General features: G+C 46.2%; 1 protein-coding gene across 1 annotated transcript in view; it reads left to right on the top strand.

Moving 5' to 3' along the window:
• The first annotated feature begins 10,542 nt into the window (after window positions 1-10,542).
• The window catches only part of WWC2 (WW and C2 domain containing 2), a 205,606-nt gene continuing 190,115 nt past the window's right edge, over window positions 10,543-26,033 (top strand). Inside the window, exon 1 of the mRNA XM_075347159.1 lies at window positions 10,543-10,986. Within this exon, the coding sequence (XP_075203274.1) occupies window positions 10,859-10,986 (128 nt within the window). The 5' untranslated portion in view covers window positions 10,543-10,858. The remainder of the gene's footprint in view (window positions 10,987-26,033) is intronic.

Here is a 26,033-nt window from a genome sequence, read left to right as displayed (position 1 = left end):
TACAAACTGCGCGGAAAATTTAAGAAAATCACGGACATCGCTTTTTTCTGCTGAGTGCTATGGGCAGCAGCACAGTTTTTTTATTGGCAACCCAACTATTGGGCCACATAAAATTTGGCCCATGAGCCTTGAGATTGACACCCCTGCTCTAGAGTATAAGGGCATGTTTAGAGGGAGGGCCTCAGTCTTAGCAGTATTTATTTTGTATTATTATTTTGCAGCCTGAAATTCAACGATTCTCCCACAGAGCCGATTGTGAAGGCGGGTGTAGGTCAGTAAGTGTTAAGAGTATGTCATCCACAAACAGGGAAATTTTTAATTCTCTGACAGAATCTACCTTAATTATATATATTAAAAATACAACTTCATTAATTAATTTAAAAAAAACAAACAGACAACATTATCCCACAAACAGTTACAAAAACATACAACATGTACCAGAGAGTATCTCGGGTAGAAAACCCCTATTAGGTGTCAGGGGTAGGGGTTGATAACCAATGAGAATAAAAATGGGCAATACAACTAACTGATCCCTAGAGGAAACCTGTCCACCACCTAACAATGGAGATAGAACAGTTACGTTACACTCATCCTAGGGTTCAAGTGGTGCCCCCATTCCACGATGGCTGTCCCTCTGGACTGTACCTGACCTCCCTCAATAGCTAGTGTATAACCTTAACTGGACTCATATTACACTCCATTCCATATGGCTCAAAAAATTATTAAAGGCATCAATCACTTATCTTATGGGAGTATTCAGGGCAGCATCCTCGTGGTAACTTTTCATTGGTACATAACAAGACCGAAATATCCTTGAATGGTTGTCATAATAAAGGGAATTATCCTAGGCTCAATTATACGTTGGGGTTCATCAGGAGAAGAAACTGAGGCACAATTGCCATTATTCTCTGAGACTGCACGTGTGGCAGGACATGTCACCCAGTGAGGTGCAAGTGGCAAAATTCATCAGAAGCCTCAGTTTCATCTCCTGATGAACCCTAGCGTATAATTGGGGGGAAATGCATTGAGCCTGGGATAATTCCCTTTATTATTACAACTATTAAAGGGAACCTGTCATCAGAAATTTCGCCCAAAAGCTAAAAGATTCCCCCTCTGCAGCTCCTGGGCTGCATTCTAGGAAGGTCCCTGTTATTATTGTGCCCCATGTGAGACCAAAATAAAGCCTTTATAAAGTTCTACCTTTTTGTATGCAGCTTCTGTAAATCCGTCACGGGGGCGGGCTCTCTGCCGTCCGTTATTCTGCCCCCTGCTCCTGTATGCCGCCCCCATCGCTCCTTTCCATATCTGATGCACCGCCCACTGCTCCAGCCATCCCCGCGCATGCCCAGTGCCAGTCTCACAGGACTGAGCAGTGTGACCGCTGGTGACGTGTGCGCAGGCAAGTGATTATGGACGGGACTGTGACTGTTATCAGCAAGTACCCGGCCATAATCTCTTGAGCGCGCAAACCTCTCCAGCGGTCACACTGAGCTCAGTGTAGATGCTAGACTGTATGGGCTGCTTCCAGGGATGACGTCCCTTTGTCATGTGATAGGGGCGTGTTCGAAATACTATCACGTGACAAAGGGACGTCATTCCTGGAAGCAGCCCATACAGTCTAGCATCTACACTGAGCTCAGTGTGAATGCTGGAGAGATTTGCGCGCTCACGAGATTATGGGCGGGTACTTGCTGATAACAGTCACAGTCCCGTCCATAATCACTTGCCTGCGCACACGTCACCAGCGGTCAAACTGCTCAGTCCTGTGAGACTGGCACTGGGCATGCGCGGGGATGGCTGGAGCAGTGGGCGGTGCATCAGATATGGAAAGGAGCGATGGGGGCGGCATACAGGAGCAGGGGGCAGAATAACGGACGCCAGAGAGCCCGCCCCCGTGACGGATTTACAGAAGCTGCATACAAAAAGGTAGAACTTTATAAAGGCTTTATTTTGGTCTCACATGGGGCACAATAATAACAGGGACCTTCCTAGAATGCAGCCCAGGAGCTGCAGAGGGGGAATCTTTTAGCTTTTGGGCGAAATTTCTGATGACAGGTTCCCTTTAAAGGATATCTCGGTCTTGTTATGTACCAATGAAAAGTTACCACGAGGATGCTGCCCTGAATACTCTCAAAAGATAGGCGATTGATGACGTTAAACATTTTTTTGGACCATATGGAATGGAGTATAATATGAGTCCAGTTAAGGTTATATACTAGCTATTGAGGGAGGTCAGGGACAGTCCAGAGGGACAGCCGTCGTGGAATAGGGGCACCACTTGAACCCTAGAGTGCATGTAACTTAACTGTTATATCTCCATTGTTAGGTAGTGAACAGGTTTCCTCTAGGGATCAGTTAGTTCTATTGCCAATTTTTATTGCCATTGTTTATCAACCCCTACCCCTGACACCCAATAGGAGTTTTCTACCCGAGATACTCTATGGTACATGTTGTACAGTATGTTTTTGTATGTGTCTACGGTTTGTGGGATAATGGTTTTAAAATAAATAAATAAAATAATTAATAAAGTTGTATTTCTAATATATATATAATTAAGGTAGATTCTGTCAGAAAACTTGGATTTACTGCCTTGTGTTTATTGCTTTTGAGTTCTTTTTTGAAATTTTTAATTCTCTATCCCACACCTGAATATCCTTTATGTAAGGGTGGGATCTAATCCTGGGTCTCTATGTAAAGGGAGATCGAAAAAGGGGGTAATAGTGAGCATGACTGTATTGCTGAAGTTTTCAGAAGGATAATTTAATAGTTTTATTAAAGCTGCTTTTAAGATGGGGATTGAAAGTGTGGCGCCCTGGACTAGCCAGGTCGTCACAGGTAACACACACACACCCCCACCACCCCAGGCAGCTACATTAGCCAAACACAAAACCCTTGTTGCCTCCCTCCAGGGTCTGATGTACACACCAGGTGGGGTGGAGCCAATCGGTTGGCCCCACCCACCGAGGAGTTCACAGGCCTGGAGGCGGGAAAAGTGACAGATTTGTCTTGGAGGTTGAATTGAAGTGAGAGGAGTAAAGTGGAGAGTGTCTAGGTTTGTCGCCCAGGCACTAATAACAAGGTAGGCAGACGGTGGTGGCCGTCTGCGGGAGTGGTGGATCAACGCGGAACCGTAGGACCGGGGTCGGGCGGTGGCTCGCCGGTACCGACCGGGGAGCGAAGTGAAGCCAGCACACACAGGCAGGGCCATCGGACCCCGACTGGGCTTGGAGTCGCTGTCAACAGTCAAATCCGAGTGTGACAGGAACCCCAGGGGTTTCCTAACAACCAAAGACCCGTTATAAGGCAACCGTCCGCACCGTGAGGGTATACAGCTACCGCCAAAGGCTAGAGACCCAAGGGCCAGCACCTGTGGGCAAATGGGCTCCTCCGGCATCCATACACCGGGGAGTGGACTACCGTTGGGGACCCATTGTAGTCAAGACAGTACACAAAGGTGCAGGGAAAGACAGCCGCCATCACCTGTCCGGGGAGAGACACTGCAGCCGGCACGCGGGACCCGTCCATCCAGCCGTTTGGTTTACCGGAGACTTTGTGCATCTCTTGCTGAGTGAGTACACCCATGCCATCCGGCACCGCGCCGCACTGTCCCTGCAACCCTGCACCTCACCTACCCTGCCTCCCCGTCACACCACCGGGCCCCGGGACCACCAACCCCTACCCACGGAGGGGGGAAAACAACATCCCAGCTGGTCCCTACCATCGCTCCCGGGATCCCCGTCACCAGCAGCGGTGGTGCCCATCTTCACCACAACCCGTGGATGGCGTCACGGACTAAATCCCCAACCAAACCACCCCCTTTTCACTCACGGGCGAGGAGCGCCGCTCGAGTCCCCGGATCCGGCCCACCGCTTGAGCCACCGAGCAGCAGCAGCCGCAGCGCCGGACCTGAGCGTTAACGAGCGCAGCGCCCCGCCACCCGCAACAAAAGGATTTGTGTTTTGAACTTGAAGGGCCAGTTCATCCAATCAAGGGCATTTTCGACACAATAAAATATGTTTTACTGTATATATAAAATTAGCTTGTATTGCCACATTCCAAAGCAACCCAATAAAGTTTTTTTGTGGGATGTTTAATTTTTATTGATATAATATTGAGGTATGTAGTTATATATGAGTTTCTATACACTTTTTTGTAATGTTCATGAGAATATTTTTCATTGTTTTAGAAGTAGAGTATAATACAGACATTCAATTTAAGCATTAAATAAATAATTGCGTCTAGTTGACGCAGAGACTGATTCAGCAGTTGAGCCTATCCCTGAGCTCAGTTGCTTGTGTTGTCTACCTCGAGGGATGTGATGAGTTTAGTGATTGGCTGCATATTAGTTGTGACCACTGCAGCCAGGAATCAAAGACATCTGTGTTTGGTGGTTAAGGGAAGGATTTGTATGGATTTTTTTTTTAGAAGGTTAAAAAGTACAAGATTCCTAATGGAAAGTGCTTCAGGAAACTCCTGAAGCTTTTTTTTTTTTGCAGCCTTTTGATTTGACAGAGCCTATTTTGGAGCAGATTGCATCAGAGATGCCTCAAAGTGACATACACTTTCTTTTTTCTCAAACCTGAAACGTCAGAAAAACACTCAAAAGACTGAACATATGACCAACAAGTTGTTTTACAATAGAAATAGTCTTTCAACCTTTTTTGAGCAATTTTTCTAAGCGGAACCACTTTAAAAGACTCATAAATTATTAGGAGTTTTTAAAGAATTGGAAAGTTTCAACTCAGCTTTTGCTCTCAAAATTCCTCAAACATACAGTATGTGCACATATCCTTAGATGTATGCAATCATTTGGGGACATGAAAACTTATTGTTACGATTCTGACACTCACTGTGTCCTGGACTCAGTGAGTGACCGCTCAGCCATCCTATTGATTCAGGGGTGTGCCAAGCTATCAGTTTTGTGAGTGACAGCTCGGCCATCCTATAGATTCAGGAGTGTGCTGAGCTATCAGTTTTGTGAGTGACAGCTCGGCTATCCTATCTGTGGCTGGGGTGTACTGAGCTGTCAGTATTGTGAATGATAGTAATCTAGTTGCCCAATCAGGGCAGGGGCGTGCTGAGTTTCCCCCAGGTTTCTCCCATTTTGAGTGATTACGGCTATTTAGCTAGCTGACTGTGGTCTGACTATTGCCAGTTATAGCCTTAGATCGCTGGTGTGTGTTCCTTGTTTCTAGTGCTCTGGTTTTCTGATCTTTTGCTGCCCAACCTTGGGTCTTGCCTTTGAATATCCATTTTGCCTAGTTTCTTTGTCTTCATCCACTACATTCTAGGAAATCTTACCTCGGACTGTAGCCTGATTACTACTACACAGAGAGGCACCCACAACCGAGGAACGGTTGACGAGGAAGTGCAGCACTCAAGCGGCTCGGCACTCCTTCCTTCAGTATGATTGCCCCCACCACCCCCAACAGAATATGATGTCCCACAGACCCTCCACACATTATCATGGTCCCCACAGACCCCAACACAATGTCATGGCCTCACAGCCCCCCCATTTAATGGGTCTACCTGTGCCCCTGTCTCCGGCATGTGAGGAAATGGACCAAGCACATACTGGAGACACGGACGTGTGAAGGAGGCCTAACGCAGAGTATTATGGACCCAACAGCCCTCCACAGAGTATGAAACCCCCCAGACAGTATAATGGTCCCCCATAGCCACCCCACACAAAGTATAATACTCCCACAGACCCCACACAGTTTGATGGCCCTACAGCAGTCCCATCCACATAGTATGATGCCCTCTCCTCTACAAGTAGGGAGTCATAAAGTAAACAAAAAAAGCTCTATATACTCATTTACCCCATATCTTTGGGCACAGACAGCGCTTGGTAGATCACAGGCGTTAGTGCATGCAGAGTACAGTTTCTTGTACTACCACAAAGTTTAACCTTACTGTGCATAACTATACAGTTAAGAGTGGTGGTCCATGTGAGTGCACCACACTGTGTCAGTGGGCGATCACCACCTCTGTCCCTTGGTAGCTATGCTATTGAAGTTCTGATTATGGTTCAAAATTCTTACAATTTTTACATCTTCATGCTCAGTTTCTTTGCAGAGTTTTAGTACAGTCAATGTGGAGACTAGGTATCTGTGGCCATTCGCAACATAGTCATGTCATTCCCCTGTCTACACCACCCTCATTTTGACAGTCATGTAGAATGTTTATTCAGGATGAGCAACCTACCCCCAAGCTAAGCGGGTTCTGGCACCTGGCGCTGGCTTGTCTGGATGCTGCCAAACTGGTTGGAAAGCTGTATAGAAAGTCACAGCATGTAAGACGCTAAAATCAACAATTACATTTTCACTAACTTTGAGTGTGCTCATAAATAAATGGCCATTATAATTGATCGTGATCTGTACAATTATACGGCAGCATTGTGGCTCTGTGGTTGGCAATGTTGTGTTTTAGAACTGGGGTAGTGGGCTTTAATCAAATTTACTCTGATTTGAGTGCGATCTGACACTGATGTTCCTTGAGATTCAAGTTCAACTTTAATCCCTTTAGAAGTTTTTCTGGGCTTTTTGTTACCATTCATATTATCCGTCTCTTTGATTTGTCATCAATTTTTCTCCTGCGGCTACGTCCAGGGAGGTTGGCTACAGTCCCATGGATCTTAAATTTCTGAATAATATGTGCAACTGTAGTCACAGGAACATCAAGCTGCTTGGAGGGTCTTATAACCTTTACCTTTAACATGCTTGTCTATAATTTTCGTTCTAATCTCCTGAGACAACTCTTTCCTTTGCTTCCTGTGGCCCATGTTGAGTGTGGTACACACTGTGTAAACAGCACAGTGAGCATCTCTGTAGCCCTATATACAGGCCCATTGACTGATTACAATATTGTAGACACCTGTGATGCTAATTAGTGCACACACCTTGATTTAACATGTCCCTTTTATCACATTATTTTCAGGGGTACCATCATTTCTGTCCAGGCCTGTTTCATGAGTTTTATTTTTTTAAAAATTCTTTGGAAGCATGGTTGAAAAGCAATGTCTGTCTTTCATTTGTTCATTTTGATAGATTGTTTTTATTTATTATTACTTTTGTCAGATTCAAGTTATTTCTGTGACCATTGTGGATTTTTCTCTCATTAAACGAGGGGCAACAACAATTTTGACCACGTGTGTATGTACCCGTCACTATAGGACTGGTTCTGCACCACGACAATAGCAGATCAGATAAGAAAATGTGCATCTGAACCAGTAATAGGAGTAACACAAACTTTTGATGTTCCAGGATGTGATGACTTGATGATATTTGTATAAATGTTGATTTTTTTGTTCACAAATAAATGTGGATTGTTATTCATGGGAAACTATAACACATTCCTTGAAAATAGGCCCTAGCGCACCTTGCGGAGCAAAAAATAATATAAGACCCGGTCTTATTTTCGGGGAGGTATGTCTATTAAACAGGGTCAGGAGTGGAGCCAAGCAGGGGAGGCCCCAGATCTGTTGTACAGTCAGCATCTGCCTCTAGCAATAGCAACTAGAGCCAGCTCCAATCGCTGCAGTTTAAAGTGGTTGTCCAACACACAAACAACTCATCCTCCATGCCTATATTTCACCCCAATAAAATAATAACATATATACTGACTGATTTGTCTGAAACAGGGGAAAGCAAAGGCAGTGTTGATTAACTGCAGGGATAGCCTGACATAATGTCACGTGATCCCTAGGAGAGGAAGTTCTGACACATCTGGAATGACAATGGAGGCGAGTTAGATGTTATTTTATAGTATATGCGAAGAAGAATGGTGTCATTGAACACTTCAACTCTTCCCCCAAAAAAGGTCTCTGTGCGGCTTTGTAGATAGGAAATTAAAAAGGTATAGGTCTTGGAAGAACGGGAGGAAATAAAATGAGAGCACAAAAATTGATGAAAAAGAGGTTGATTGGGCGAGTGGATAACACCATCACGACCTAGGTATATGTACGTCCTAGATCGCCTTCCCCCGGTTACTGCAGGCTGGTACGGCGAGCCAACTGTCATTCTTCCACATGTCTGCTGATCTGATCGCCGATCCATCCGCGCTTTTTAACCCCTTAAGGCCCCGTCACACACGAGATCGGTAACGAGATTGTTGCGGAGTCACAGTTTCTGTGACGCAGCAACGATCTCGCCAGCGATCTCGTTATGTGTGACACCTACCAGCGATCAGGCCCCTGCTGTGAGATCGCTAGTCATTGCCGAATGGTCGGGACTATTTTTTTCAAAGGCGGTGTCATGCTGGAAAAGGAAAGGATCCCGCACAACCTCTTCTTAGAATAAAATCATCATAATTTTTATTTGAAAGTATTAAAAATACCATCCGTGAAAACCGAAAGAGATGTTAATCCATGGGAGCTTAACGCGTTTCGGACTTCAGCATAAAAACAAAAAAGAGTCCTTAATAATAAGGTGTCCTGCTGGGCAGGACGTATCACTGTGTTTGACACTTACCAACGACCTCCTAACACAGTCCCAACGCCCGCCGAGATCGTTATACAGGTCGCTGATCGTTACTGCGTCGTTGGTAAGGTCTGACTGTGTGACATCTCACCAGCAACCTCCCAGCGACTTACCAGCGATCCTTATCAGGTCGCCTCGTTGTCAGGATCGCTGGTAAGTCGTTGTGTGTGACTGGGCCTTTAGATCATACTATCAAACTCTGACAGTGCAATCTAATGTGCTCCGGCAAGGATCACGTCATTTCCTGTTACCATTGGTGGCCCTGCGACATGATCATGGGGCACCAATGGGTTGCCATGGCAGCATGGGGTCAGCTGATGATCCCTGTTGCTGCCATGATGTATTTCCTATAGGAAAAGGTATTTTGCCTGATGAAAGCAACTTTGATTGCTGAAACGCGTTGTGATAATAGGAGTCCAAACAATAGAAGTACAATATTTAAATTGCTGGCATATGGTTCATAAGTGCTATACCAGACTGAAAATACCTTTTCCTATATGTTCACTCCCTATCTGGGAATTCGGTAATAGCAGCTAAGGACCTGCCATTCCAATCTGAGAAATCAGCTGGAGGACGGAGGATCGCAAAGGAAACCTGAGATCCAAGGTGCCGGGGGATACCAGGAGCCCTAAGCGATACCAGACCTGGACACAGCAAACGCGATCACAGCAATTGGAGCAGAGGAGGAATCCCTGCAATTTCACACACCACTGGGGTTGTGCGGGGGCGCACAACCTGGAAAGGTGAGCAGATGATATTCTAATATACCCAGAATTATTTCCACGGGTGCCTCTCATATTGCGCCTGTATTGTATTTTCTATTTGCATGATGTATTTCCTGTGAATGCCGGCAGAGCACTGGCACTCACAGGAGAGCAGCATTTTTGCTGATCAGAGTGCACTGATCAACACAAGTGATCGGACTGTGCAGGGACCAGTAAAATCATTAGAAAATGTAAAAAGTTTTTAAGTTTTAAAAAATATTAAAAAAATAAAAAAAAATAAAAGTTCAAATCACCCTCCTTTTGCCCCATAGAAAAGAAAATAATATTATTATTATTATTATTATTATTATTATTATTAATTATAATAATAAGAAAAATACACATATTTGGTATCGCCCTGTTCAGAAATGCCCGATATACCAAAATATAAAATAAATTAATCTGATCGGTAAACGGCGAAGCGAAACCCCCCCCCCCGAAAATTACAAAATTAAGTTTTTTGGTCTCTACAACATTAACAAGAGATCAAAACATCACATCTAAACCAAAGTGGTATAATTGAAAATGTCAGCTCAAGACGCAAATAACTAAGCCGTCACTGAGCCCCGGATCCTGAAAAATGAGAAAGCTACGGGTCTGGGAAAATGGCAACAAAAGCGCAATTTTTTTTTTTTTTTTTTACAAACTTCTGAATTTTTTCACCCCTTAGAAAACCTCTACATGTTTGGTGTCTATGAACTCGCGCTGACCTGGGGCATCACACTGCCTGGTCAGATTTACCATATGGTGAACATGGCGAATAAAATACTCCAAACAATCGTGAAATTGCACTTTTCTTAGCAATTTCAATGCACAGGATTTATTTTTCCCATCCGGCTGTACAATATGGGGCAGAATGAATGGTGTCACTCAAAACTACAACTCTTCCCGCAAAAAACAAACCCTCATATGACTTTATGGGAGGCAAAATAAAAAAGTTATGGCTCTTGGAATAAGGAGAGGAAAAAACAAAAATGGAAAATCGCCAAGGGGTTAATATGGGGGGGGGGGTTAATCTGTGTACAGCGCTGTGGAATATGTCGGTGCTATAGTGAAACAATAGGCTGCTGCTGGTAATGGTGCAGACATGATTTTCCGGTGTTGATGACACTGGATCCCAGCGAGCTCTGGGGCAGGGGCTTCGCGGAGTGCAGGAAACTTTCCCGTCCCGCAGAATGCGCTCCTGGAGCAGCCGCAGCCCTGCCCTGCTGCTGGAAGTCCCAGGAGCCGCCGCAGCCGGCACACAAGGGGTTAGCAGCGAGGAATGCAGCAGAGTGGAATGTGCATGCAGATGAGACGGATGCTAATCTCATGCTAATGAGCCTGTGGCTGGGAACAGGCCGAGGTTATTGGCTTCCCCGGATCCTAATCCAGACGGCTCCTTGCTGCTTGTGCGAACTCCGAGCCGGGAGCTGCCAGTGCAGCCCCCCAGACATGCTGGAGCGGAGAGCGGGGGCTTTCCTGCCTGCGGGGCGGCTCGGTGCCCGGCACTAGGGGCTGCCTGTCTGTGCCCTGCACCAGGGACTGCCTGTCTGTGCTGTGTGCCCGCTGTAAGCCCCGGCTGCACCTCCCAGACCCTTTCTGTACTTATGGAGGAGTTCGCAGGGGCTGATCATGCCTAGGAAGGGGAATGGGCAGCTGCCTTTACCGGATGGCTGGGAAGAAGCGAGAGACTACGACGGGAAGGTGTTCTACATCGACCACAACACAAGGCAGACCAGCTGGATCGACCCGAGGGACAGGTAGGGTGACATGTGGCCCTGCCGGGGCTCCGTACTGGGGGATGGCAGCCCCCATGTGCCCCTCCTGGGCTCTGAGCACTACAGCACACATTATATGGGGTAGTGAAGGTACAATGTAGCAGCTGTTATACGGTTATGGTGTATCTCAGCCTGGAGGGGGAGGGAGTTCAGGAAGAAAGACAGGCAGGGCCGGGGGAGGCGGCAGGGGGTGGTGGTCGGCCCGGGGGAGGCACACATGGAGCAGTCACTTTGGGTAATGAGGGGAGGTGGAGTCAGCTCAGGAATGTTGGGCTCTGTGAGGGAAAAATGTGGTGAGGCAACCTAGAGGCGCTGACCATGGGGCTGGAGGAGGGGGCGCAGCTTTCCCACACTCCCCACACTGCCCTCCGACCGCCTATTATCCGAGGCACGGGGCGTGTGCCCACAAGTGCCCACAGGGCGAGCAGTGTCACATGAGCGTCCACCACGACTAGGCCCAAAGGCTGTACCCATGTGATAGGGATGTGGACACAGAGCAGCAGATTGTGGCCAGTGTAGAGGGGCCAGCACAGGGCACTGGTGGTAGAGCTGCTGGCCCCGGGGCACGTCATAGTAGCCACATACCGGCTCTCCAGCATTGTGTGCTATAAATGTCAGTAATATGTGACTGTCAGTGCACCCTGGCCCCCGCGGGTCGCCCGCCGCGCACGCAGGCCCCCGCGTGTCTCCCACCGCGCACGCAGGCCCCCGCGTGTCTCCCACCGCGCACGCAGGCCCCCGCGTGTCTCCCACCGCGCACGCAGGCCCCCGCGTGTCTCCCACCGCGCACGCAGGCCCCCGCGTGTCTCCCACCGCGCACGCAGGCCCCCGCGCGTCTCCCACCGCGCACCCTGGCCCCACGTGTCGCGGGATTTGTTGTCACTCTCTAGCTGCTGGCATACAACTGTTGTCATGGCTGGAATAATGGGACTAGCTGTTTACTAGAGGTGGCCATATACTTTTTTGTTCTTCAGAGAAAAGAAATGTGTTGTTGTTTAACAATTCATATGGCGTTATGTGCTGACCGCTGTAGGTTACCCCAAGCCAACCGATTTCGGCCTTTTTGTAGTATGTCTGATGTCATAGGCCGTGTGCACATGTTGAGTATTTGGTTAGTTTTTACCTCAGTATTTGGAGCCAAAACCAGGAGTGGAACAATCGGGCCTAAGCCACACGGCATGAAAATCGGTGGAATGTGATAAAACATTGCATTCCACTCGGACCAATATTACCCAATGTCCCAGCACCCATGAGCGATTATTTTCTCAGCCCTAATCGGACCGAGAAAACAATGGCAGCACGCTGCGACTGTAATGCAATCCTTCTTTCTCTCGCACCCATTCAAGTCCATGGGGCTAGAGAACCATTGCACTGCACTCGCATTACTCCGGTGTGCCGCAAGTGCAGGGCGAGAACTGCAATAGCCGGCAATGGAGGAGAGAGGGAGATAAATCCCTCCCGCACCTCCTCAGCGCTGCCCCCACCCCCCCGCAGCTGAGGTCCGTTCCCATGAACGGACCTCAGTCGCAGTGACATACGCATGACAGTCGGACCCCGCTGTGCTGCCAGCGTGAGCGGAGTGTCATGAGAGGATTGCAGTAGTCCCCGTGTGACCCCAGCCTCAAAGGAAAAGTGTAATAGACACACGGACTCCACTTCTGCATGTTTTACCCACTCCTGGTTTTGGCTACAAATACTGAGGTAAAAAACTTTCCAAATACTCAGTGTGTGAACAAGGCCTTGGGGCTCGTGCGCAGGTTGTGTTTCTGCAGCGTTTTAAGCTGCAGCGTCACATTGTCAAAATGCATGCGTTCTGCTTCCCAAGCAAAGTCTGTGAATTATGCAAAATTTGCGCATACAATGCTTTTTTTAAATGCAGCGTTTTGAGTAAAAAATTTGACAAAATCTCTGCGTTTAAAAATGCAGCATGTCTCCTCGTCAGTGCGTTTTGGCAGCGTTTATCAACCATTGAAATCAATGAGATGCTTGAAAACGCAGCCAAAATCCTAAGCAGTGCGTTTTCCCTGCATTTATGTTGCAATCCGACCTGAAAGTGAGGTCGAGGTTTACTGTTACCCTCGCATCCAGCCCTAAATAAAATGAGTTGTACTATAATATATTAATTTTAATTAATCTTATTATTTAACATACTTTTTCTGAATATTCACATTATAGTGAATGAGTAGAAGCAGGAAATGTCATCAGTAGGTTTTTTATTTTTTTTTTTTCTCACGGTGTTTGATTGAAGAAACTTTATCTTCCATTGACAAAGTTTTGTAAACGCATCAAAATTTAAGCATTGAAAATGCATTGGAAAAGCGCTTAAAATGCAAAAAAACGCACGGAAAACGTGCTCAGAATGCATGCGAATTTCTTGTATTTTTTTTTTTTTTTACAAAAGCAAAAATGTCAAAATCAGAAACTGCGAGAGGATGCATTTGTCTGCAATGGACAGGACGCAGCGTGCGCACAAGCCCTTAGACTTCCTCCTTCAGAACAGATCTCTAGATGTCCCGACCGCCTTTTATCTGTAAGGCCTGCTTCACACCTCTGTGCAAAAATACCGGTGTCATCAGTGTGTTGGATCGGTGTGAGAGCCTTGTGTCCGTTTTTACCATCAGTGTCCTCAGTGGTTTTCATTAATGGATCACTTGGTAAATGACAAAGTTTCTCGTACACTCTCAATGTACAGCACAGACGGCACATGCTGTACACTGAAGCCATCCGTGTGCTGTATGTGTTTTTCACAGAGCCATATACTTCTATGGGCCCTTGTCATCTATCCTGCCTGAAAAATGGATGGATGTCTTAGGCCCTGTGCGCACGCTGTAGATTTACCGCGGATTTTGCCGCGTAATTGCTACAGAAAATGTGTCTAACATTGCTGCAGTCATTCCCCAGCAAATCCTATGGGTTTTAAAAAATACTGTGCTCACACTGCGTTTTTTATACCCGTGGATTTTCCGCTGCTGAATTAATGAGCAGGTCACTTCTTTTCTGCAGGTACCTGCGGTTTTTGCCATAGATAATGGTAAAAACTGCGGGGACCAACTTGCGGTAAGTCCGTGGCAAAAATGCGGGTGCAGTTTTACCGTGGTTTTTACCGCGGGTGCGGGATTCTTGCAGAGGGTCCATTTTTTTCTTAAGAAAATGGCACTTTCTAGTGCGCACATAGCCTTAATGTGTTTAACACCAGCTGTGTATAAACATAGACATGTGAAGAGCCCCATGATATAATGGGTACGTGTGGTTTCCATGAAAAAAAGCAGATGCCAGCGTACTGTAAGCCATATATGTGAATGAGGACTTAGAAGTACCTTAACCATTTTCTTAAGAATGTTATTAGCAAAAAACAGATAATTGAATTTAGGACTTTTGCCAGTTGTTGTATTGTTGGCACATTGGGCCACATGAATCAAAGCTGCCCGAATGGGTTGCCGTGGGCAGTAAGGGCACGCTCGCTGGGTGTTGTCACCCGAGTCTTGTTGCAAGTTGGGCCATAATGAAGAATAGACCAGACTGTGATTTTCATGTCCATCAGCGTCCCCATGACCAAAACACAGGGACAGCTTTTTTTTTTTTTTTTTTGAGTGGTTGAGTTTTGAGCCCAAAATTGTAAATTTTTCAACCCTCGGCTGAGTGATCAGTGATTATCATTGCTGTGATGGTCTGAGGGCGCAGTCATGGTATATGCGCTGCCCATGTTACTCCAGGTTTGATCATGGTGACACGTATTGCACATGTCGGAAAAATGACTTTACCGTTTATTCAGAACTAATTTATTTTTGTAAACCTGTATTGATTAAAGTTTTTAAATTATATTAAAAAATAATCTGGGAAGTCAGGATTGTAATGATCAGATGATTACATAAAACATTTATACAAAAAGTAGTGAAAGAACAAAGACAATATAAGGCCCTGTGCACACTAGAAAAAGCATTTTTCTCAAGACATTTCTGAGTCTGAAGATTAGTGCTTAGCGCACTTGCGTTCAAAAAACGCACCAATAACGCATGCGGTTTTACCACGTTTTTGATGCGTTTTTTCCGCAGGTTGGTCCCTGTGTTTTTTTTGTTTTTTTTTTTTACTATTATCTGTGGCAAAAAACGCAGGAACCTGCAGAAAAGAAGTGACATGCTCATTCTTTTTCTCAAGAAATTCTGCAGAAAGCATGCACTTGAGAAGAAAAACGCAGTGTGCGCACAGATTTTTTTTTTTCCATAGGTTTTGCTGGGGAATGTTTGCGGAAAGGTTACAACCATTTTCTCAAGCAATTTTTTTAAAAAAAACACTGGTAAAACCACAGTGTGTGCACAGGGCCTAAAACTATTGTAAGTGTCGTTTTGGAGAACATAAACACAAGAAATATAATGGAGACTAAGGAGGGGGAGGGGTTCGGTCTCTGGACCCCATTATTAAAAGTGTATATTAAGGAGATGATCAACTAGAATTAGGTTTTCTGATCTGCTGGATCAAAAAGAATCAGATCTTTTTCCAAATTAAACAACTCTTACACCCTGATACTTCATAAATATAGTTCTCTCATGCAAGCCATGCCTGGAACTGGCCAGACCCATACTACATTGTCGGCCAGACGAATGAAGGCCATTAAGCCAAGGTCAGCACCTAAGCCAGCCTCCCTGTCTGCATCATCCTTATTGGAGAAGGGGGCTGGCTATGATAATAGACAGCCATTCATCCAGCATCCTCTGTGGAAGAGAGATTATTTAACTAGTCCTGAAATCTGATTTGTTTCCTCTATTCAGATTGGACATGAAGTAAATAGTAGTTCGGTTTAAAGAACCTTTCCGCTCCAGTCCCCTAAAACGCCATTATGACTTTACATTAGCCCATTGCTGGACTTGAAAAATGAAGATAGGAATTTGGCTTCCATCATGTAAATAAGCCAGGAGTAGTGGTGTGGGGGCATTCATTTTCCCATACTAGTCCCCCCTCAGACCCTCTAATGTTGCCACCCAGGGTGTGACTGACACAGCACGGTGGTGTCACAGGTGTGTCATGGTTGACAGTCCCGTGGTGTCCGGCTGTAGAAGGTCACAGCGTTTGCCTACAGAAATTGCGTTTTAACTGTTCTATTCTTTCTGCTGGGGTGTAATGGTATCCTATGTATCTGAGAATGTCTGTATGTATTCTCTGCTTGGAGATTATCCCTTTCCTTTTAGGACCATCCTCACCTTTCAGCTGCTAATCATCATCACTTCCCCTTGTGTCCTTAAATACTCTCATTTTCAGGGGGGTGTTTGCAAGTGATGGTTATACTCCTATACAGGCCTTGCATGCAAGCAGATGGCTTGCAATCATCTGAAGAAGCATTGTTGTTTATTGCTGTTTCTCTCTCTGTCTTCTTGGAGATAAGTTCACTCCCCTTGTTTGTATGCCCTATGTCTTCTTTAGACCTTAGTGGGGTTGACTAAGCGCTCATCCCATCCGTTCCTTACCTAGGGTCCAATTCCGTGTCAGCTAGGGCCTGGTATCCTGCTCGACGCATAGGTGCGGAACCTATCTAGGGTGGTGAGGGGAGCCAGGGGCCAGCAGAAGGTTTGGTCAGGGGTCACCATATCCCCCTTCATTAGGCATATCTAGTGTGACAGGTGGTGATGTCCTTATCTGATACCTATAGTTCTTGAAGCTTGCCTCCTTGGTCATGGAAAATGAAACTGAGTGTAAACTTGATGGACACACTGCATGAGTAGGGAGGCAAAAAATGTGTTTTGTAGAGCCCTAATGGTGACATGACCAATATGCGGGATGCGGATAAGAGCCTCGGCCTGACTAGTCTTGGGGAATCATTACTCCAGCGGACTAGTCCTTCATCATACCTAGAAATTAGTGTATTGCAAATAGATGGTTTTAGTGGAGGTAGACCAGCGCACAGATTCTTTTTACATTTTCTTACATTTTTTCTTGCTTTTTTGTTTATCAGAGGACTAATGGTTGTATTTACTGCAGATAATTATACTAGCCTTTCTCTAGAGTGCTTCTGTAGTCACTTTGTCCAGTGGCCGATACACCTCCGCGTGCTGTAAGAGAATGGTACTATGCTCTGATGCTCCAGGCCAGTATTAGCAGGAGCTTTTCTTAGCATGTACAAACAGAGTCCACAACTATATCAGTCCCAAATAGAAAAACGGCATAAAGCTAAAGCTCATAGCCACGAGATACTTGCTCCATACTTAGAATCACACTTAATGTTAGATTTGGCACATCTCGCATCGTGGCTGTGTGTATTTAACCAGCAAAAGAAATATGTGCACAATCATTCTTTTTTGTGCAAACGAACATTTCATGACTATAAAATTTGCACCGCAATTGCTAAGATCAACCCAGAAACTTGGTAAACAGATCTTAAGCTAGGGTCACACGTAGCGACGCAGCAGCGATCACAACTGACGACCTGACCTTATCTGGATCGCTGCTGCGTCGTTACATGGTCGCGGCAGATCTCACCAGCGACCAGTGACCAGCCTCCAGCCAGCAGCGATGCGTGGAAGCGATGCTGCGCTTGGTAATTATGGTAAATATCGGGTAACCAAGCAAAATGCTTCGCTGGTTACCCGATGTTTACCTTGGTTACCAGCGCACACTGCTTAGCGCTGGCTCCCTGCACTCCGAGCCAGAGTACACATCGGGTTAATAAGCAAACCTTTGCTTATTTACCCGATGTGTACTCTGGCTATGCGTGCAGGTAGCAGGGAGCCGGCACTGGCAGCCTGAGAGCGGCGGACGCTAGTAACTAAGGTAAATATCGGGTAACCAGCGAAGCACTTCGCTTGGTTACCCGATGTTTACCATGGTTACAGCTTACCGCAGGCTGCCAGAAGCAGTCTCCCTGCTCGCTTCAGTTCGTCGCTCTCTCGCTGTCACACACAGTGATCTGTGCTTCACAGCGGGAGAGCGACGTCCAAAAAATGGCCCAGGACATTCAGCAACAACCGGCGACCTCACAGCAGGGGCCGGGTTGTTGCTGGATGTCACACACAGCGACGGGACATCGCTGCTACGTCACAGAAAATGGTGACTTAGCAGCGACGTCGTTGTCGCTGTGTGTGATACCACCTTTAGTAAATTTGGGCCATTGTTTCCTTCCAGTTAGTGGTTAGAAGTTAAAGGGAGCCTGACAGCTGAACGTGCTGCTTTATCTATGGGCAGCAGGAATCAGATATTGGCTGTATGATCTCACCCAGGAATATTTGACTCTGAAACCATTTGGCGCTTCAGAGAAGAACATACTTTTTAAGCCGCTGAGGACCGAGGTGCATATGAGACTAGTTGGGTGTAGGAATAGATCTGCCACTCCACAGCAGCGGGTGGGAAGAAGCCACTAGTGACCCGCCTGTCCTGCCAGTCCCCAACGGCCTTTAAAGGGGTTGTCCACTACCAGGACAACACGTTCTCATTCCACATGATTGCCCCCCAATAAAATAAAAAAAAAACAACCCTTATACTCCCCTCCCGTGCCATTCCACGTGATCCTCGGGAGAGTGATTGCTCTCACCACTGGAACGGCACCAGCAGCGGAGGCGAGTATAAGCTTTTTTTATTTTATTGGGGCAAACATGGAATGAGAAGGGGTTGTCCAAATAGTGGACAAACCCTTTAAGGTATGTTTTTTTTTTTTTTTTTTTTGTTATACCGCAGCATTCCAGAGTCAAACATGGCTGGCTAAGATCGTGCAGCCAGTGTCTGGTACATGCTGCCATGGGTCGTGCAGAAGATACGAGCAGTCAGGCCCACATTACAGAGGACCTGTCAGCAGGTTTATAGTGGCCAGTTTTTGCTGGGATTTTATTCCTGCTGATCCCCTGAATACTAAGTTGTTTTTTGTGTTTTTTATGGAGTTTTTTTATTTAATGCTAATTTCTATGGTCTTTACCAAGGGGGTTTGTCTGACAAGATTTTGTCTTTAGGCTGCATTATTTCCTTGTGAGCCTCACCCACTTGATAATGTCCATAACAAGTAGCAGTAAATGTAAAGGCCCATATCTCTGGATGGCAAAAAAAAAACTGAACACTGTGGAGCAGCAGAAATAAAAATTGCTACAAAAATTGGTCACTTTTGACCTGTTGACCGATCCTAAAGGGTGCTTTAGAAACTGCGACATCACTATCAATCTCATTAGCGATGTGACACATGAGATCGCACATAGGTCATTGTTATAGCGCTGGTCACATGTGCGATCTCGGCGTGTCACATCGCTAACGAGATCGCTAGCGATGTCGCAGCGTGTAAATCACCCTTAAGGCTCAAATGTTTGAGGATTTGTTCCACATTTTTAAGTTATCCCATATTAAGAGTTTAGCGGATAAGTTGCTGATTGCTGGGGGTCTCCACAAACCCCCCACCCCACCACACCACTTCCGAGAATGTGACTCTTCAAAGCCCTGTCTGACTGAATCAGAGACCAAGCATGTGCCATGTGCCCCTCCAACCATTCTTTTATGCGTATCCAGAGGTAGCCAAGCACATCTCCCATAGAGAATAAGCGGAGGAGAGAGCTTAAAAACTTGGTAAAACGTCATACTTTAGGACGTTAGTGTGTCTCCAGTGCTGTTATATCACCAGTATTTACTTACTCTTAATCTGTGACTGACATTGTTAACTGGGACACACAGGAATCTTAAGATCTGACTCACAATCTCACGCAACATATTTGTGTGATGAATAAGTTGTTTGGTGAACATCCAGATATAGTAAACTGTGGGTGGGTATTAATGGCAAGGAGGAAAAAAACAAAACTGATGAACAACAAGTGTGTACAGACGCCTTGTATATGGCAGCAGTGTACTTTGTTGCTCTGGCTGCTGATTGTTTATGGTTAGAGATGAGCTGAAGTTCAGTTCAGCTTCATCCGGGCTTTGATAAAGTTCGTTTTGGGACCTGGACTTGACCTGAACTTCATTTGAAGTCACTGATTGGCAGTTCAGGTCTCTGCCAGCCATAAACACATCACTTCCGGGGGCAGGTGGGTGGGCTTTTTTTTCTTTTGGTGCACACTACCTCCGATCACTCTGTTGTTACCTCCAATATGATCCGTTCAAACACTGCAAGCGGCTTGCACTGGGCTGAGCACGGAGTACCCAAGCACAGCGGAGCTTCCGAGAGGGGTTTGCATATGTAAAGCATCGAACTTCGAACACAAACTCTGTTTTGTTTTTGTAAAGTTTGTGTTCAGGATGGACAAGGAACCCCGGATTCGCTCATCTCTATGATGCTGAAATCATGGGCTTTCTATTAGGCTGGGGCCACACTGGGATCTACTGCAATCCTCGCATGACACTCTGCTCACCCTGGCAGCACAGCAGGAGCCGAGTGTCGTGCGAGTGTCCCTGCGACTGAGGTCCGATCATGCGATCGGACCTCAGCTGCGGGGGGTGGGTCGGCACTGAGGAGGTGAGGGCCGGTGCTGCGGGGCGAGGGAGGGCTTTACCTCCCTCTCTCCTCCGTTGCCGGCTATTGCCATTCTCACCTTACACTTGCGATACACCGGTGTACTGCGAGTGCAGTGCGATTTTTCTCTCGCCCTATAGACTTGAATGGGTGCGAGAGAAACAAGACTAGCATTACAGTTGCAGCATGCTGCGATCGTTTTCTCGGTCCGATTAGGGCTGAGAAAATAATCGCTCATGTGTGCTGGCACATAGGCTAATATTGGTCCGAGTGGAATGCAATAAAACATAGCATTTCACTTGCTCCGATTTTCATGCCATGTGGCTTAGGCCTAAAGGGTGTTCTAGTTTACAAAAAAATACCCCCTATTTACTGGATAAGTAATTAGCAATTTAGATTGGTGTTGGAACTTCCACCTGTTGTCAGAGCCTGGTTCTCTCCTGCACCGTAGGACTAAGGGTATGTGCGCACGTTGCTTTTTACCTGCTTTTTACCTGCTTTTTTGCTGCTTTTTCTTCTGCGCTGTTTAATGCCAAAATGGATGTGTTCTTCTATTCAAGCAAAGTCTATGGGAATTTGGGTTTCTTGTTCACACTATGTTGTTCAAAATGCTGCCTTTTTGTGGCAGAACTTTGGTCAAAAACTCAGCTTTGCAGTGCAAAACCCAAATGGCAAAAACAATTGACATGTTGCTTCTTTGAAAAGCTGAGTTTTTGACCAAAGTTCTGCCACAAAAAGGCAGCATTTTGAACAACATAGTGTGAACAAGAAACCCAAATTCCCATAGACTTTGCTTGAATAGAAGAACACATCCATTTTGGCATTAAACAGCGCAGAAGAAAAAGCAGGAAAAAAGCAGGTAAAAAGCAGGTAAAAAGCAACGTGCACACATACCCTAAAGGCAGGGAGACTTGAATAGTGTGACTGATTCAGCATGCACCTTGCTGCTCCATTCATTGTCTATCAGGAGAGGTTGCTGATACCCAAGCAGTGTCCAAATTTCACCATTAGTGCTCAGTTCCGCTTGCGATTAACATAGCCGAGTGCAATCCAATAAAACATCAGATTGCACTTACACCAGTGCAAAACTATGGGGCATTGCCCATCTGCGATTGATTCCTCATGCCATGTCTGCATGAGAAATGAATCGCAGCATGCTGTGTTTGACAGCGAGTCTCAGGTCACATGCACCCATACAAGTCTATAGGTGCGTGTGAAACATCGCACTTCACTAGCATGTCATCTGACTGCAGTGTGATTTACGGAGAGACAGGCAGCGGAGGTGATGGGGAGAAAGTGCTCCCTCCCTCCTCGCAGCTGTGATTCGATCGCATTATTGGTTCACAGTCGCATGACCCTCGGTTGACACTCGCAGCAGAGGCTCATTAGCATATCGCTTCCAATGCTCTCACAACAGAAGCTATACGCAGGTGGAACCAAGGTCTTAGTGGAATGTCAGCAATGAGGCTATCCTATGTAATGGAAGGTCAGATGAAATGTCCAAATCACATGGCACATATGGATGTAACCTTACATCCGTGCCAAGGTTTGCATGTATGTAGCAGGCTCTCCAGCCAAGTTGGCTCCATATGCTGCAGGTACTGGCTGTCATACATTTCACTTGTAACAGCAGTTACCGGACCAGCTCCGATCACTGCTGCTTAGCAATTTAAATGGCCTGCTTGCTGGTACAAAACCGCCCCCCCCCTGCACCACAACCCGCCCACCATGAGGCCACCATTGTGTTAGGGGTACTTCACACACAGCGAGATCGCTACTGAGATCGCTGCTGAGTCACGGTTTTTGTGATCTCATTAGCGATCTCGCTGTGTGTGACACTGAGCAGTGATCTGGACCCAGCTGTGAGATCGCTGCTCGTTACACACAGCTCTGGTTCGTTTTTTTATTGTTGCTCTCCCGCTGATAAGCACACATCGCTGTGTGTGACAGCGAGAGAGCAACAATCCTGAATGTGCAGGGAGCAGGAGCCGGTGTCTGACAGCCTGCGGTAAGCTGTAACCAAGGTAAACATCGGGTAACCAAGGTGGTTACCCGATATTTACCTTCGTTACCAGCCTCCGCAGCTCTCACGCTGCCAGTGCCGGCTCCTGCTCCCTGCACACGCTAAGTTAAGCGGTGTGCGCTGGTAACTAAGGTAAACATCGGGTAACCATACCCGATGTTTACCTTAGTTACCAGTGTCCACAGCTTCCAGACGCCGGCTCCGTGCAAGCGCAGCGTCGCTTGCACATCGCTGCTGGCTGGGGGCTGGTCACTGGTCGCTTGTGAGATCTGCCTGTTTGACAGCTCACCAGCGACCATGTAGCGATGCAGCAGCGATCCTGACCAGGTCAGATCGCTGGTCGGATCGCTGCTGCGTCGCTAAAGTGTGACGGTACCCTTACTCTTGTGAATCCATACTAAGGTATTGTAATCTGTAGAACAAGCAATTAAAGGATCCGCTAAGGGGACCATCACACATGTTTTGGAAAATCTAAAGAAATATGTATAAAAGCTTAAATTGCTCCCTTCTTTCCCAGCTTAAAATAATTATCTTTTATAAATCCAGTTTTGCTGTGTCCATAACTCTTACGGCTACGCGGTGACAAAAGTTTGCTAGCTGTACAATTCAATGGGGTCGCATTATGAACCTGAGGGTATTTTCACAAGCAAATTGAAAAAGTCCAAGCTTGTCAGATTTTTTTGTGATTTGTTGGGGTAGCAATGCGAACACCCCCCCCCCCCATTGAATTGTATTATTCTTCAACATAGCAGCAGCACCTAGCGAACTTTGGCCTCGTGACATGTTGTAGCCAACGTTGCCGGGCAGCACTAGCCGAAAAGTCCAATCTGTCACAATATGTAATCATTTAACCCCTATAGTAAACACTGTAAAGAGGAAAAAAATAGGAATGCCCAAATTCACATTTTTGAAGTCACTGCACCTCCCTCTAAAAATTCATTAGAGATCAAAACATCGTTACCTCAAAATAGTATCAATAAAAAATGCCACACAAACCGCAAGCCCTGATACAGCTCTATGGATGGAGAAATAAGTTATGGCTCTCAGAATGTAACTACAAAATAATACATTTCTCTGAATTTTAAGATTTTTTTTTTCCTCTTAGTCTATAATAATTTTTTATCACCATAATTGCACTGACCTGTAAAATCATATTGATACGTAATATTTACCATACAATGAAACACATAAGATCAACCCCACAAACCATTTCAAACTTTTATTTATTTATATTTTTCACGATTTCATCACACTTGGAATGTTTTGTTTTTTTTTGCCCACCCCCCCCCTCCTATTTTTCAGTACATTATATGGTAAAATAAATGCTATCAGTAAAAACTGCAGCTCATCCAACAAAAAAAGCAAGCCCTCATACCACTGGCGGACAGACAGAAGAGGGCCCTGTACAAGGATTACTATATGGGCCCTTTGCAGCCCAAGAGCTCATAAAAAAGCAAAATTGCACCTGGTTTGGAGGTAAGTGTCCCCCTTACCTGTTGGGGCCCTGTGTGGCCGCACAAGCTGCACCAATGTTATGTCCGCCCCTGCCTCTTATGGATATGTCAATGGAAAAATAGTTAGAACTCTTACAAGAAGGTGAGGAAAAAATTGAACAGTACAGAAAGAAAAACTGATCTCTAAGTGGTTAAGGCCTAAGCCACACGGCGAGAAAATCGGTGCGAGTGGAGTGCGATAAAACATCACATTCCACTCGGACCAATATTATCCTGTGTGTCAGCACACATGAGCAATTATTTTCTCAGCCCTAATCGGACCGAGAAAACAATCGCAGCATGCTGCAATTGTAATGCGAGACTCTTTCTCTCGCACCCATTCAAGTGTATGGGGTGAGAGAAAAATCTCACTGCACTCGTGGTACACCTGTGTACCGCGCGTGCAAAGCGAGAATCGCAATAGCCGGCTACAGAGGAGATAGGGAGAGAAATCCCGCCCCCCGCAGCTGAGGTCCGCTCGCACGGTTGGACCTCAGACGCAGGGATACTAGCATGACACTCGGCTCCTGCTGTGCTGCCAGCGCGAGCAGAGTGTCATGCGAGCATCGCACTAGTGCCCCGTGTGGCCCCGGCATAATACTTGGTCTTGGAGAATGACGACTGCACGTCCGACTGTAATTGTCGCATGGTTTTGTGAGAGTAGCGGCAGTTTCTCAACAAAATTAAACAATTGTTCAGCCATTGCCAAACAGCCGCACTTAATTGCCACAACGTTCCATTTATCCAGTGGGTAGTTTATCATTTTTGTAGACTGGAATAACCCTTTAAAGAGGTTGTCCACTACTTAAATTTGATGACATATCCATGGTTTTTAAACAAACAAAATAAAGGAGTTTTATGGATCGGTGAGTGCCACCACGGTATTTCTGCTACACTCGGCTCTGCTATGCTGTCTACTTGAAGGTTGAGCAGCACTTTCTCCAGGTGGTCTGTTGGTGCCCCTTGTACTTTTTTTGTCCTATGAAGAGTGCTGCATTAATGGTGACAAATCTGTTTGACTGTTGTTTTTTTTTTTGTTTGTTTGTTTTTTTGTGTGTGTGGTTATATCAGTTTATAATATGCTCACCATGAGCAAGTGCTACATGATACACACTATCCCAGGTGCCCCAACCTGTGCTTTGGGAATCTCATGTGGCTCGGCGGTCCATGATGTGGTCCTCTATCAGCTTTGTGCATTAGTTCCAAGTGTAGCAAGTAGCTATAAAGAGAAGATCTCTTTTGTTGATGACTTTTCTGAGCAGCCCTACTCAGCACAACGCCTCTTTGGAGGTGGAGAGATAAATGAAATGAAAGGGGTTGTCAACTACTTGGATAACCCCTTCTCATTCCCCATGTGCGCCCCATATAAAAATAAAAAGCCTATGCTCCCCTCTGGAGCCGGCGCGGTTCAAGAGGTGTTGGAACTCCCCTCCTTAGGTTCATGTGACATTGCTATGACACATGAGCCCCGTGCCCAATCAGTGCTGGCTTCACACACCCCACCTTCTGGAGGTTAAGTAATTAACAAGAAGTGAGAGCTGCGGCTTTAAAGGGGTTGTCCGGACATAGGGTATGTGTCCATGATCAGGACTCACTGAGATTTGGAGGCAGCGAGTCCTGACCTGCTGAGCCACGAGAACACGGGAGACTGCAGCTCCTCGTGCCCATGATCAGGGTTCAGTGCGCTGCGGTCTCTCGCTTGTGTTCTCCCTACAGAGGACGCATGCGATTCCGCAGCAAACAATTGACATGCTGCAGTCTGGAAAGATGCTCTACAGGTCAGTGTTTGCTGCGGAAAAAACAAGCGCAGTGGGCACGGGATTTCTAGAAATCCATCCACTGTGCTTGTACTGTACAACACAGCGTTATGGATGTAGCTGAAGCTTGAGGCGTCCAAAACGCAGCACACACTGATTGTGGCACGCATCCTTATAGCAAAAACCTGCGGCTACTCTGTGACTTCAGACTTTTGTATCCTTAAAGATTGAACACCGCTCACTGTCAGGATTCCCCGGTGTCACTACCAAGACAGGGTGGTCATGGGAGTGCAGGTATGCGATTTAGGGACTGACCAGCAACCCCTAAATGTATATTACTATTGGAA

This window comes from Anomaloglossus baeobatrachus, chromosome 1, assembly GCF_048569485.1.
Source record: "Anomaloglossus baeobatrachus isolate aAnoBae1 chromosome 1, aAnoBae1.hap1, whole genome shotgun sequence".
Lineage (NCBI taxonomy): Eukaryota > Metazoa > Chordata > Amphibia > Anura > Aromobatidae > Anomaloglossus > Anomaloglossus baeobatrachus.
Note: the sequence above shows the minus strand (reverse complement) of the source record. Positions and strands in the feature narration are given on the sequence as shown.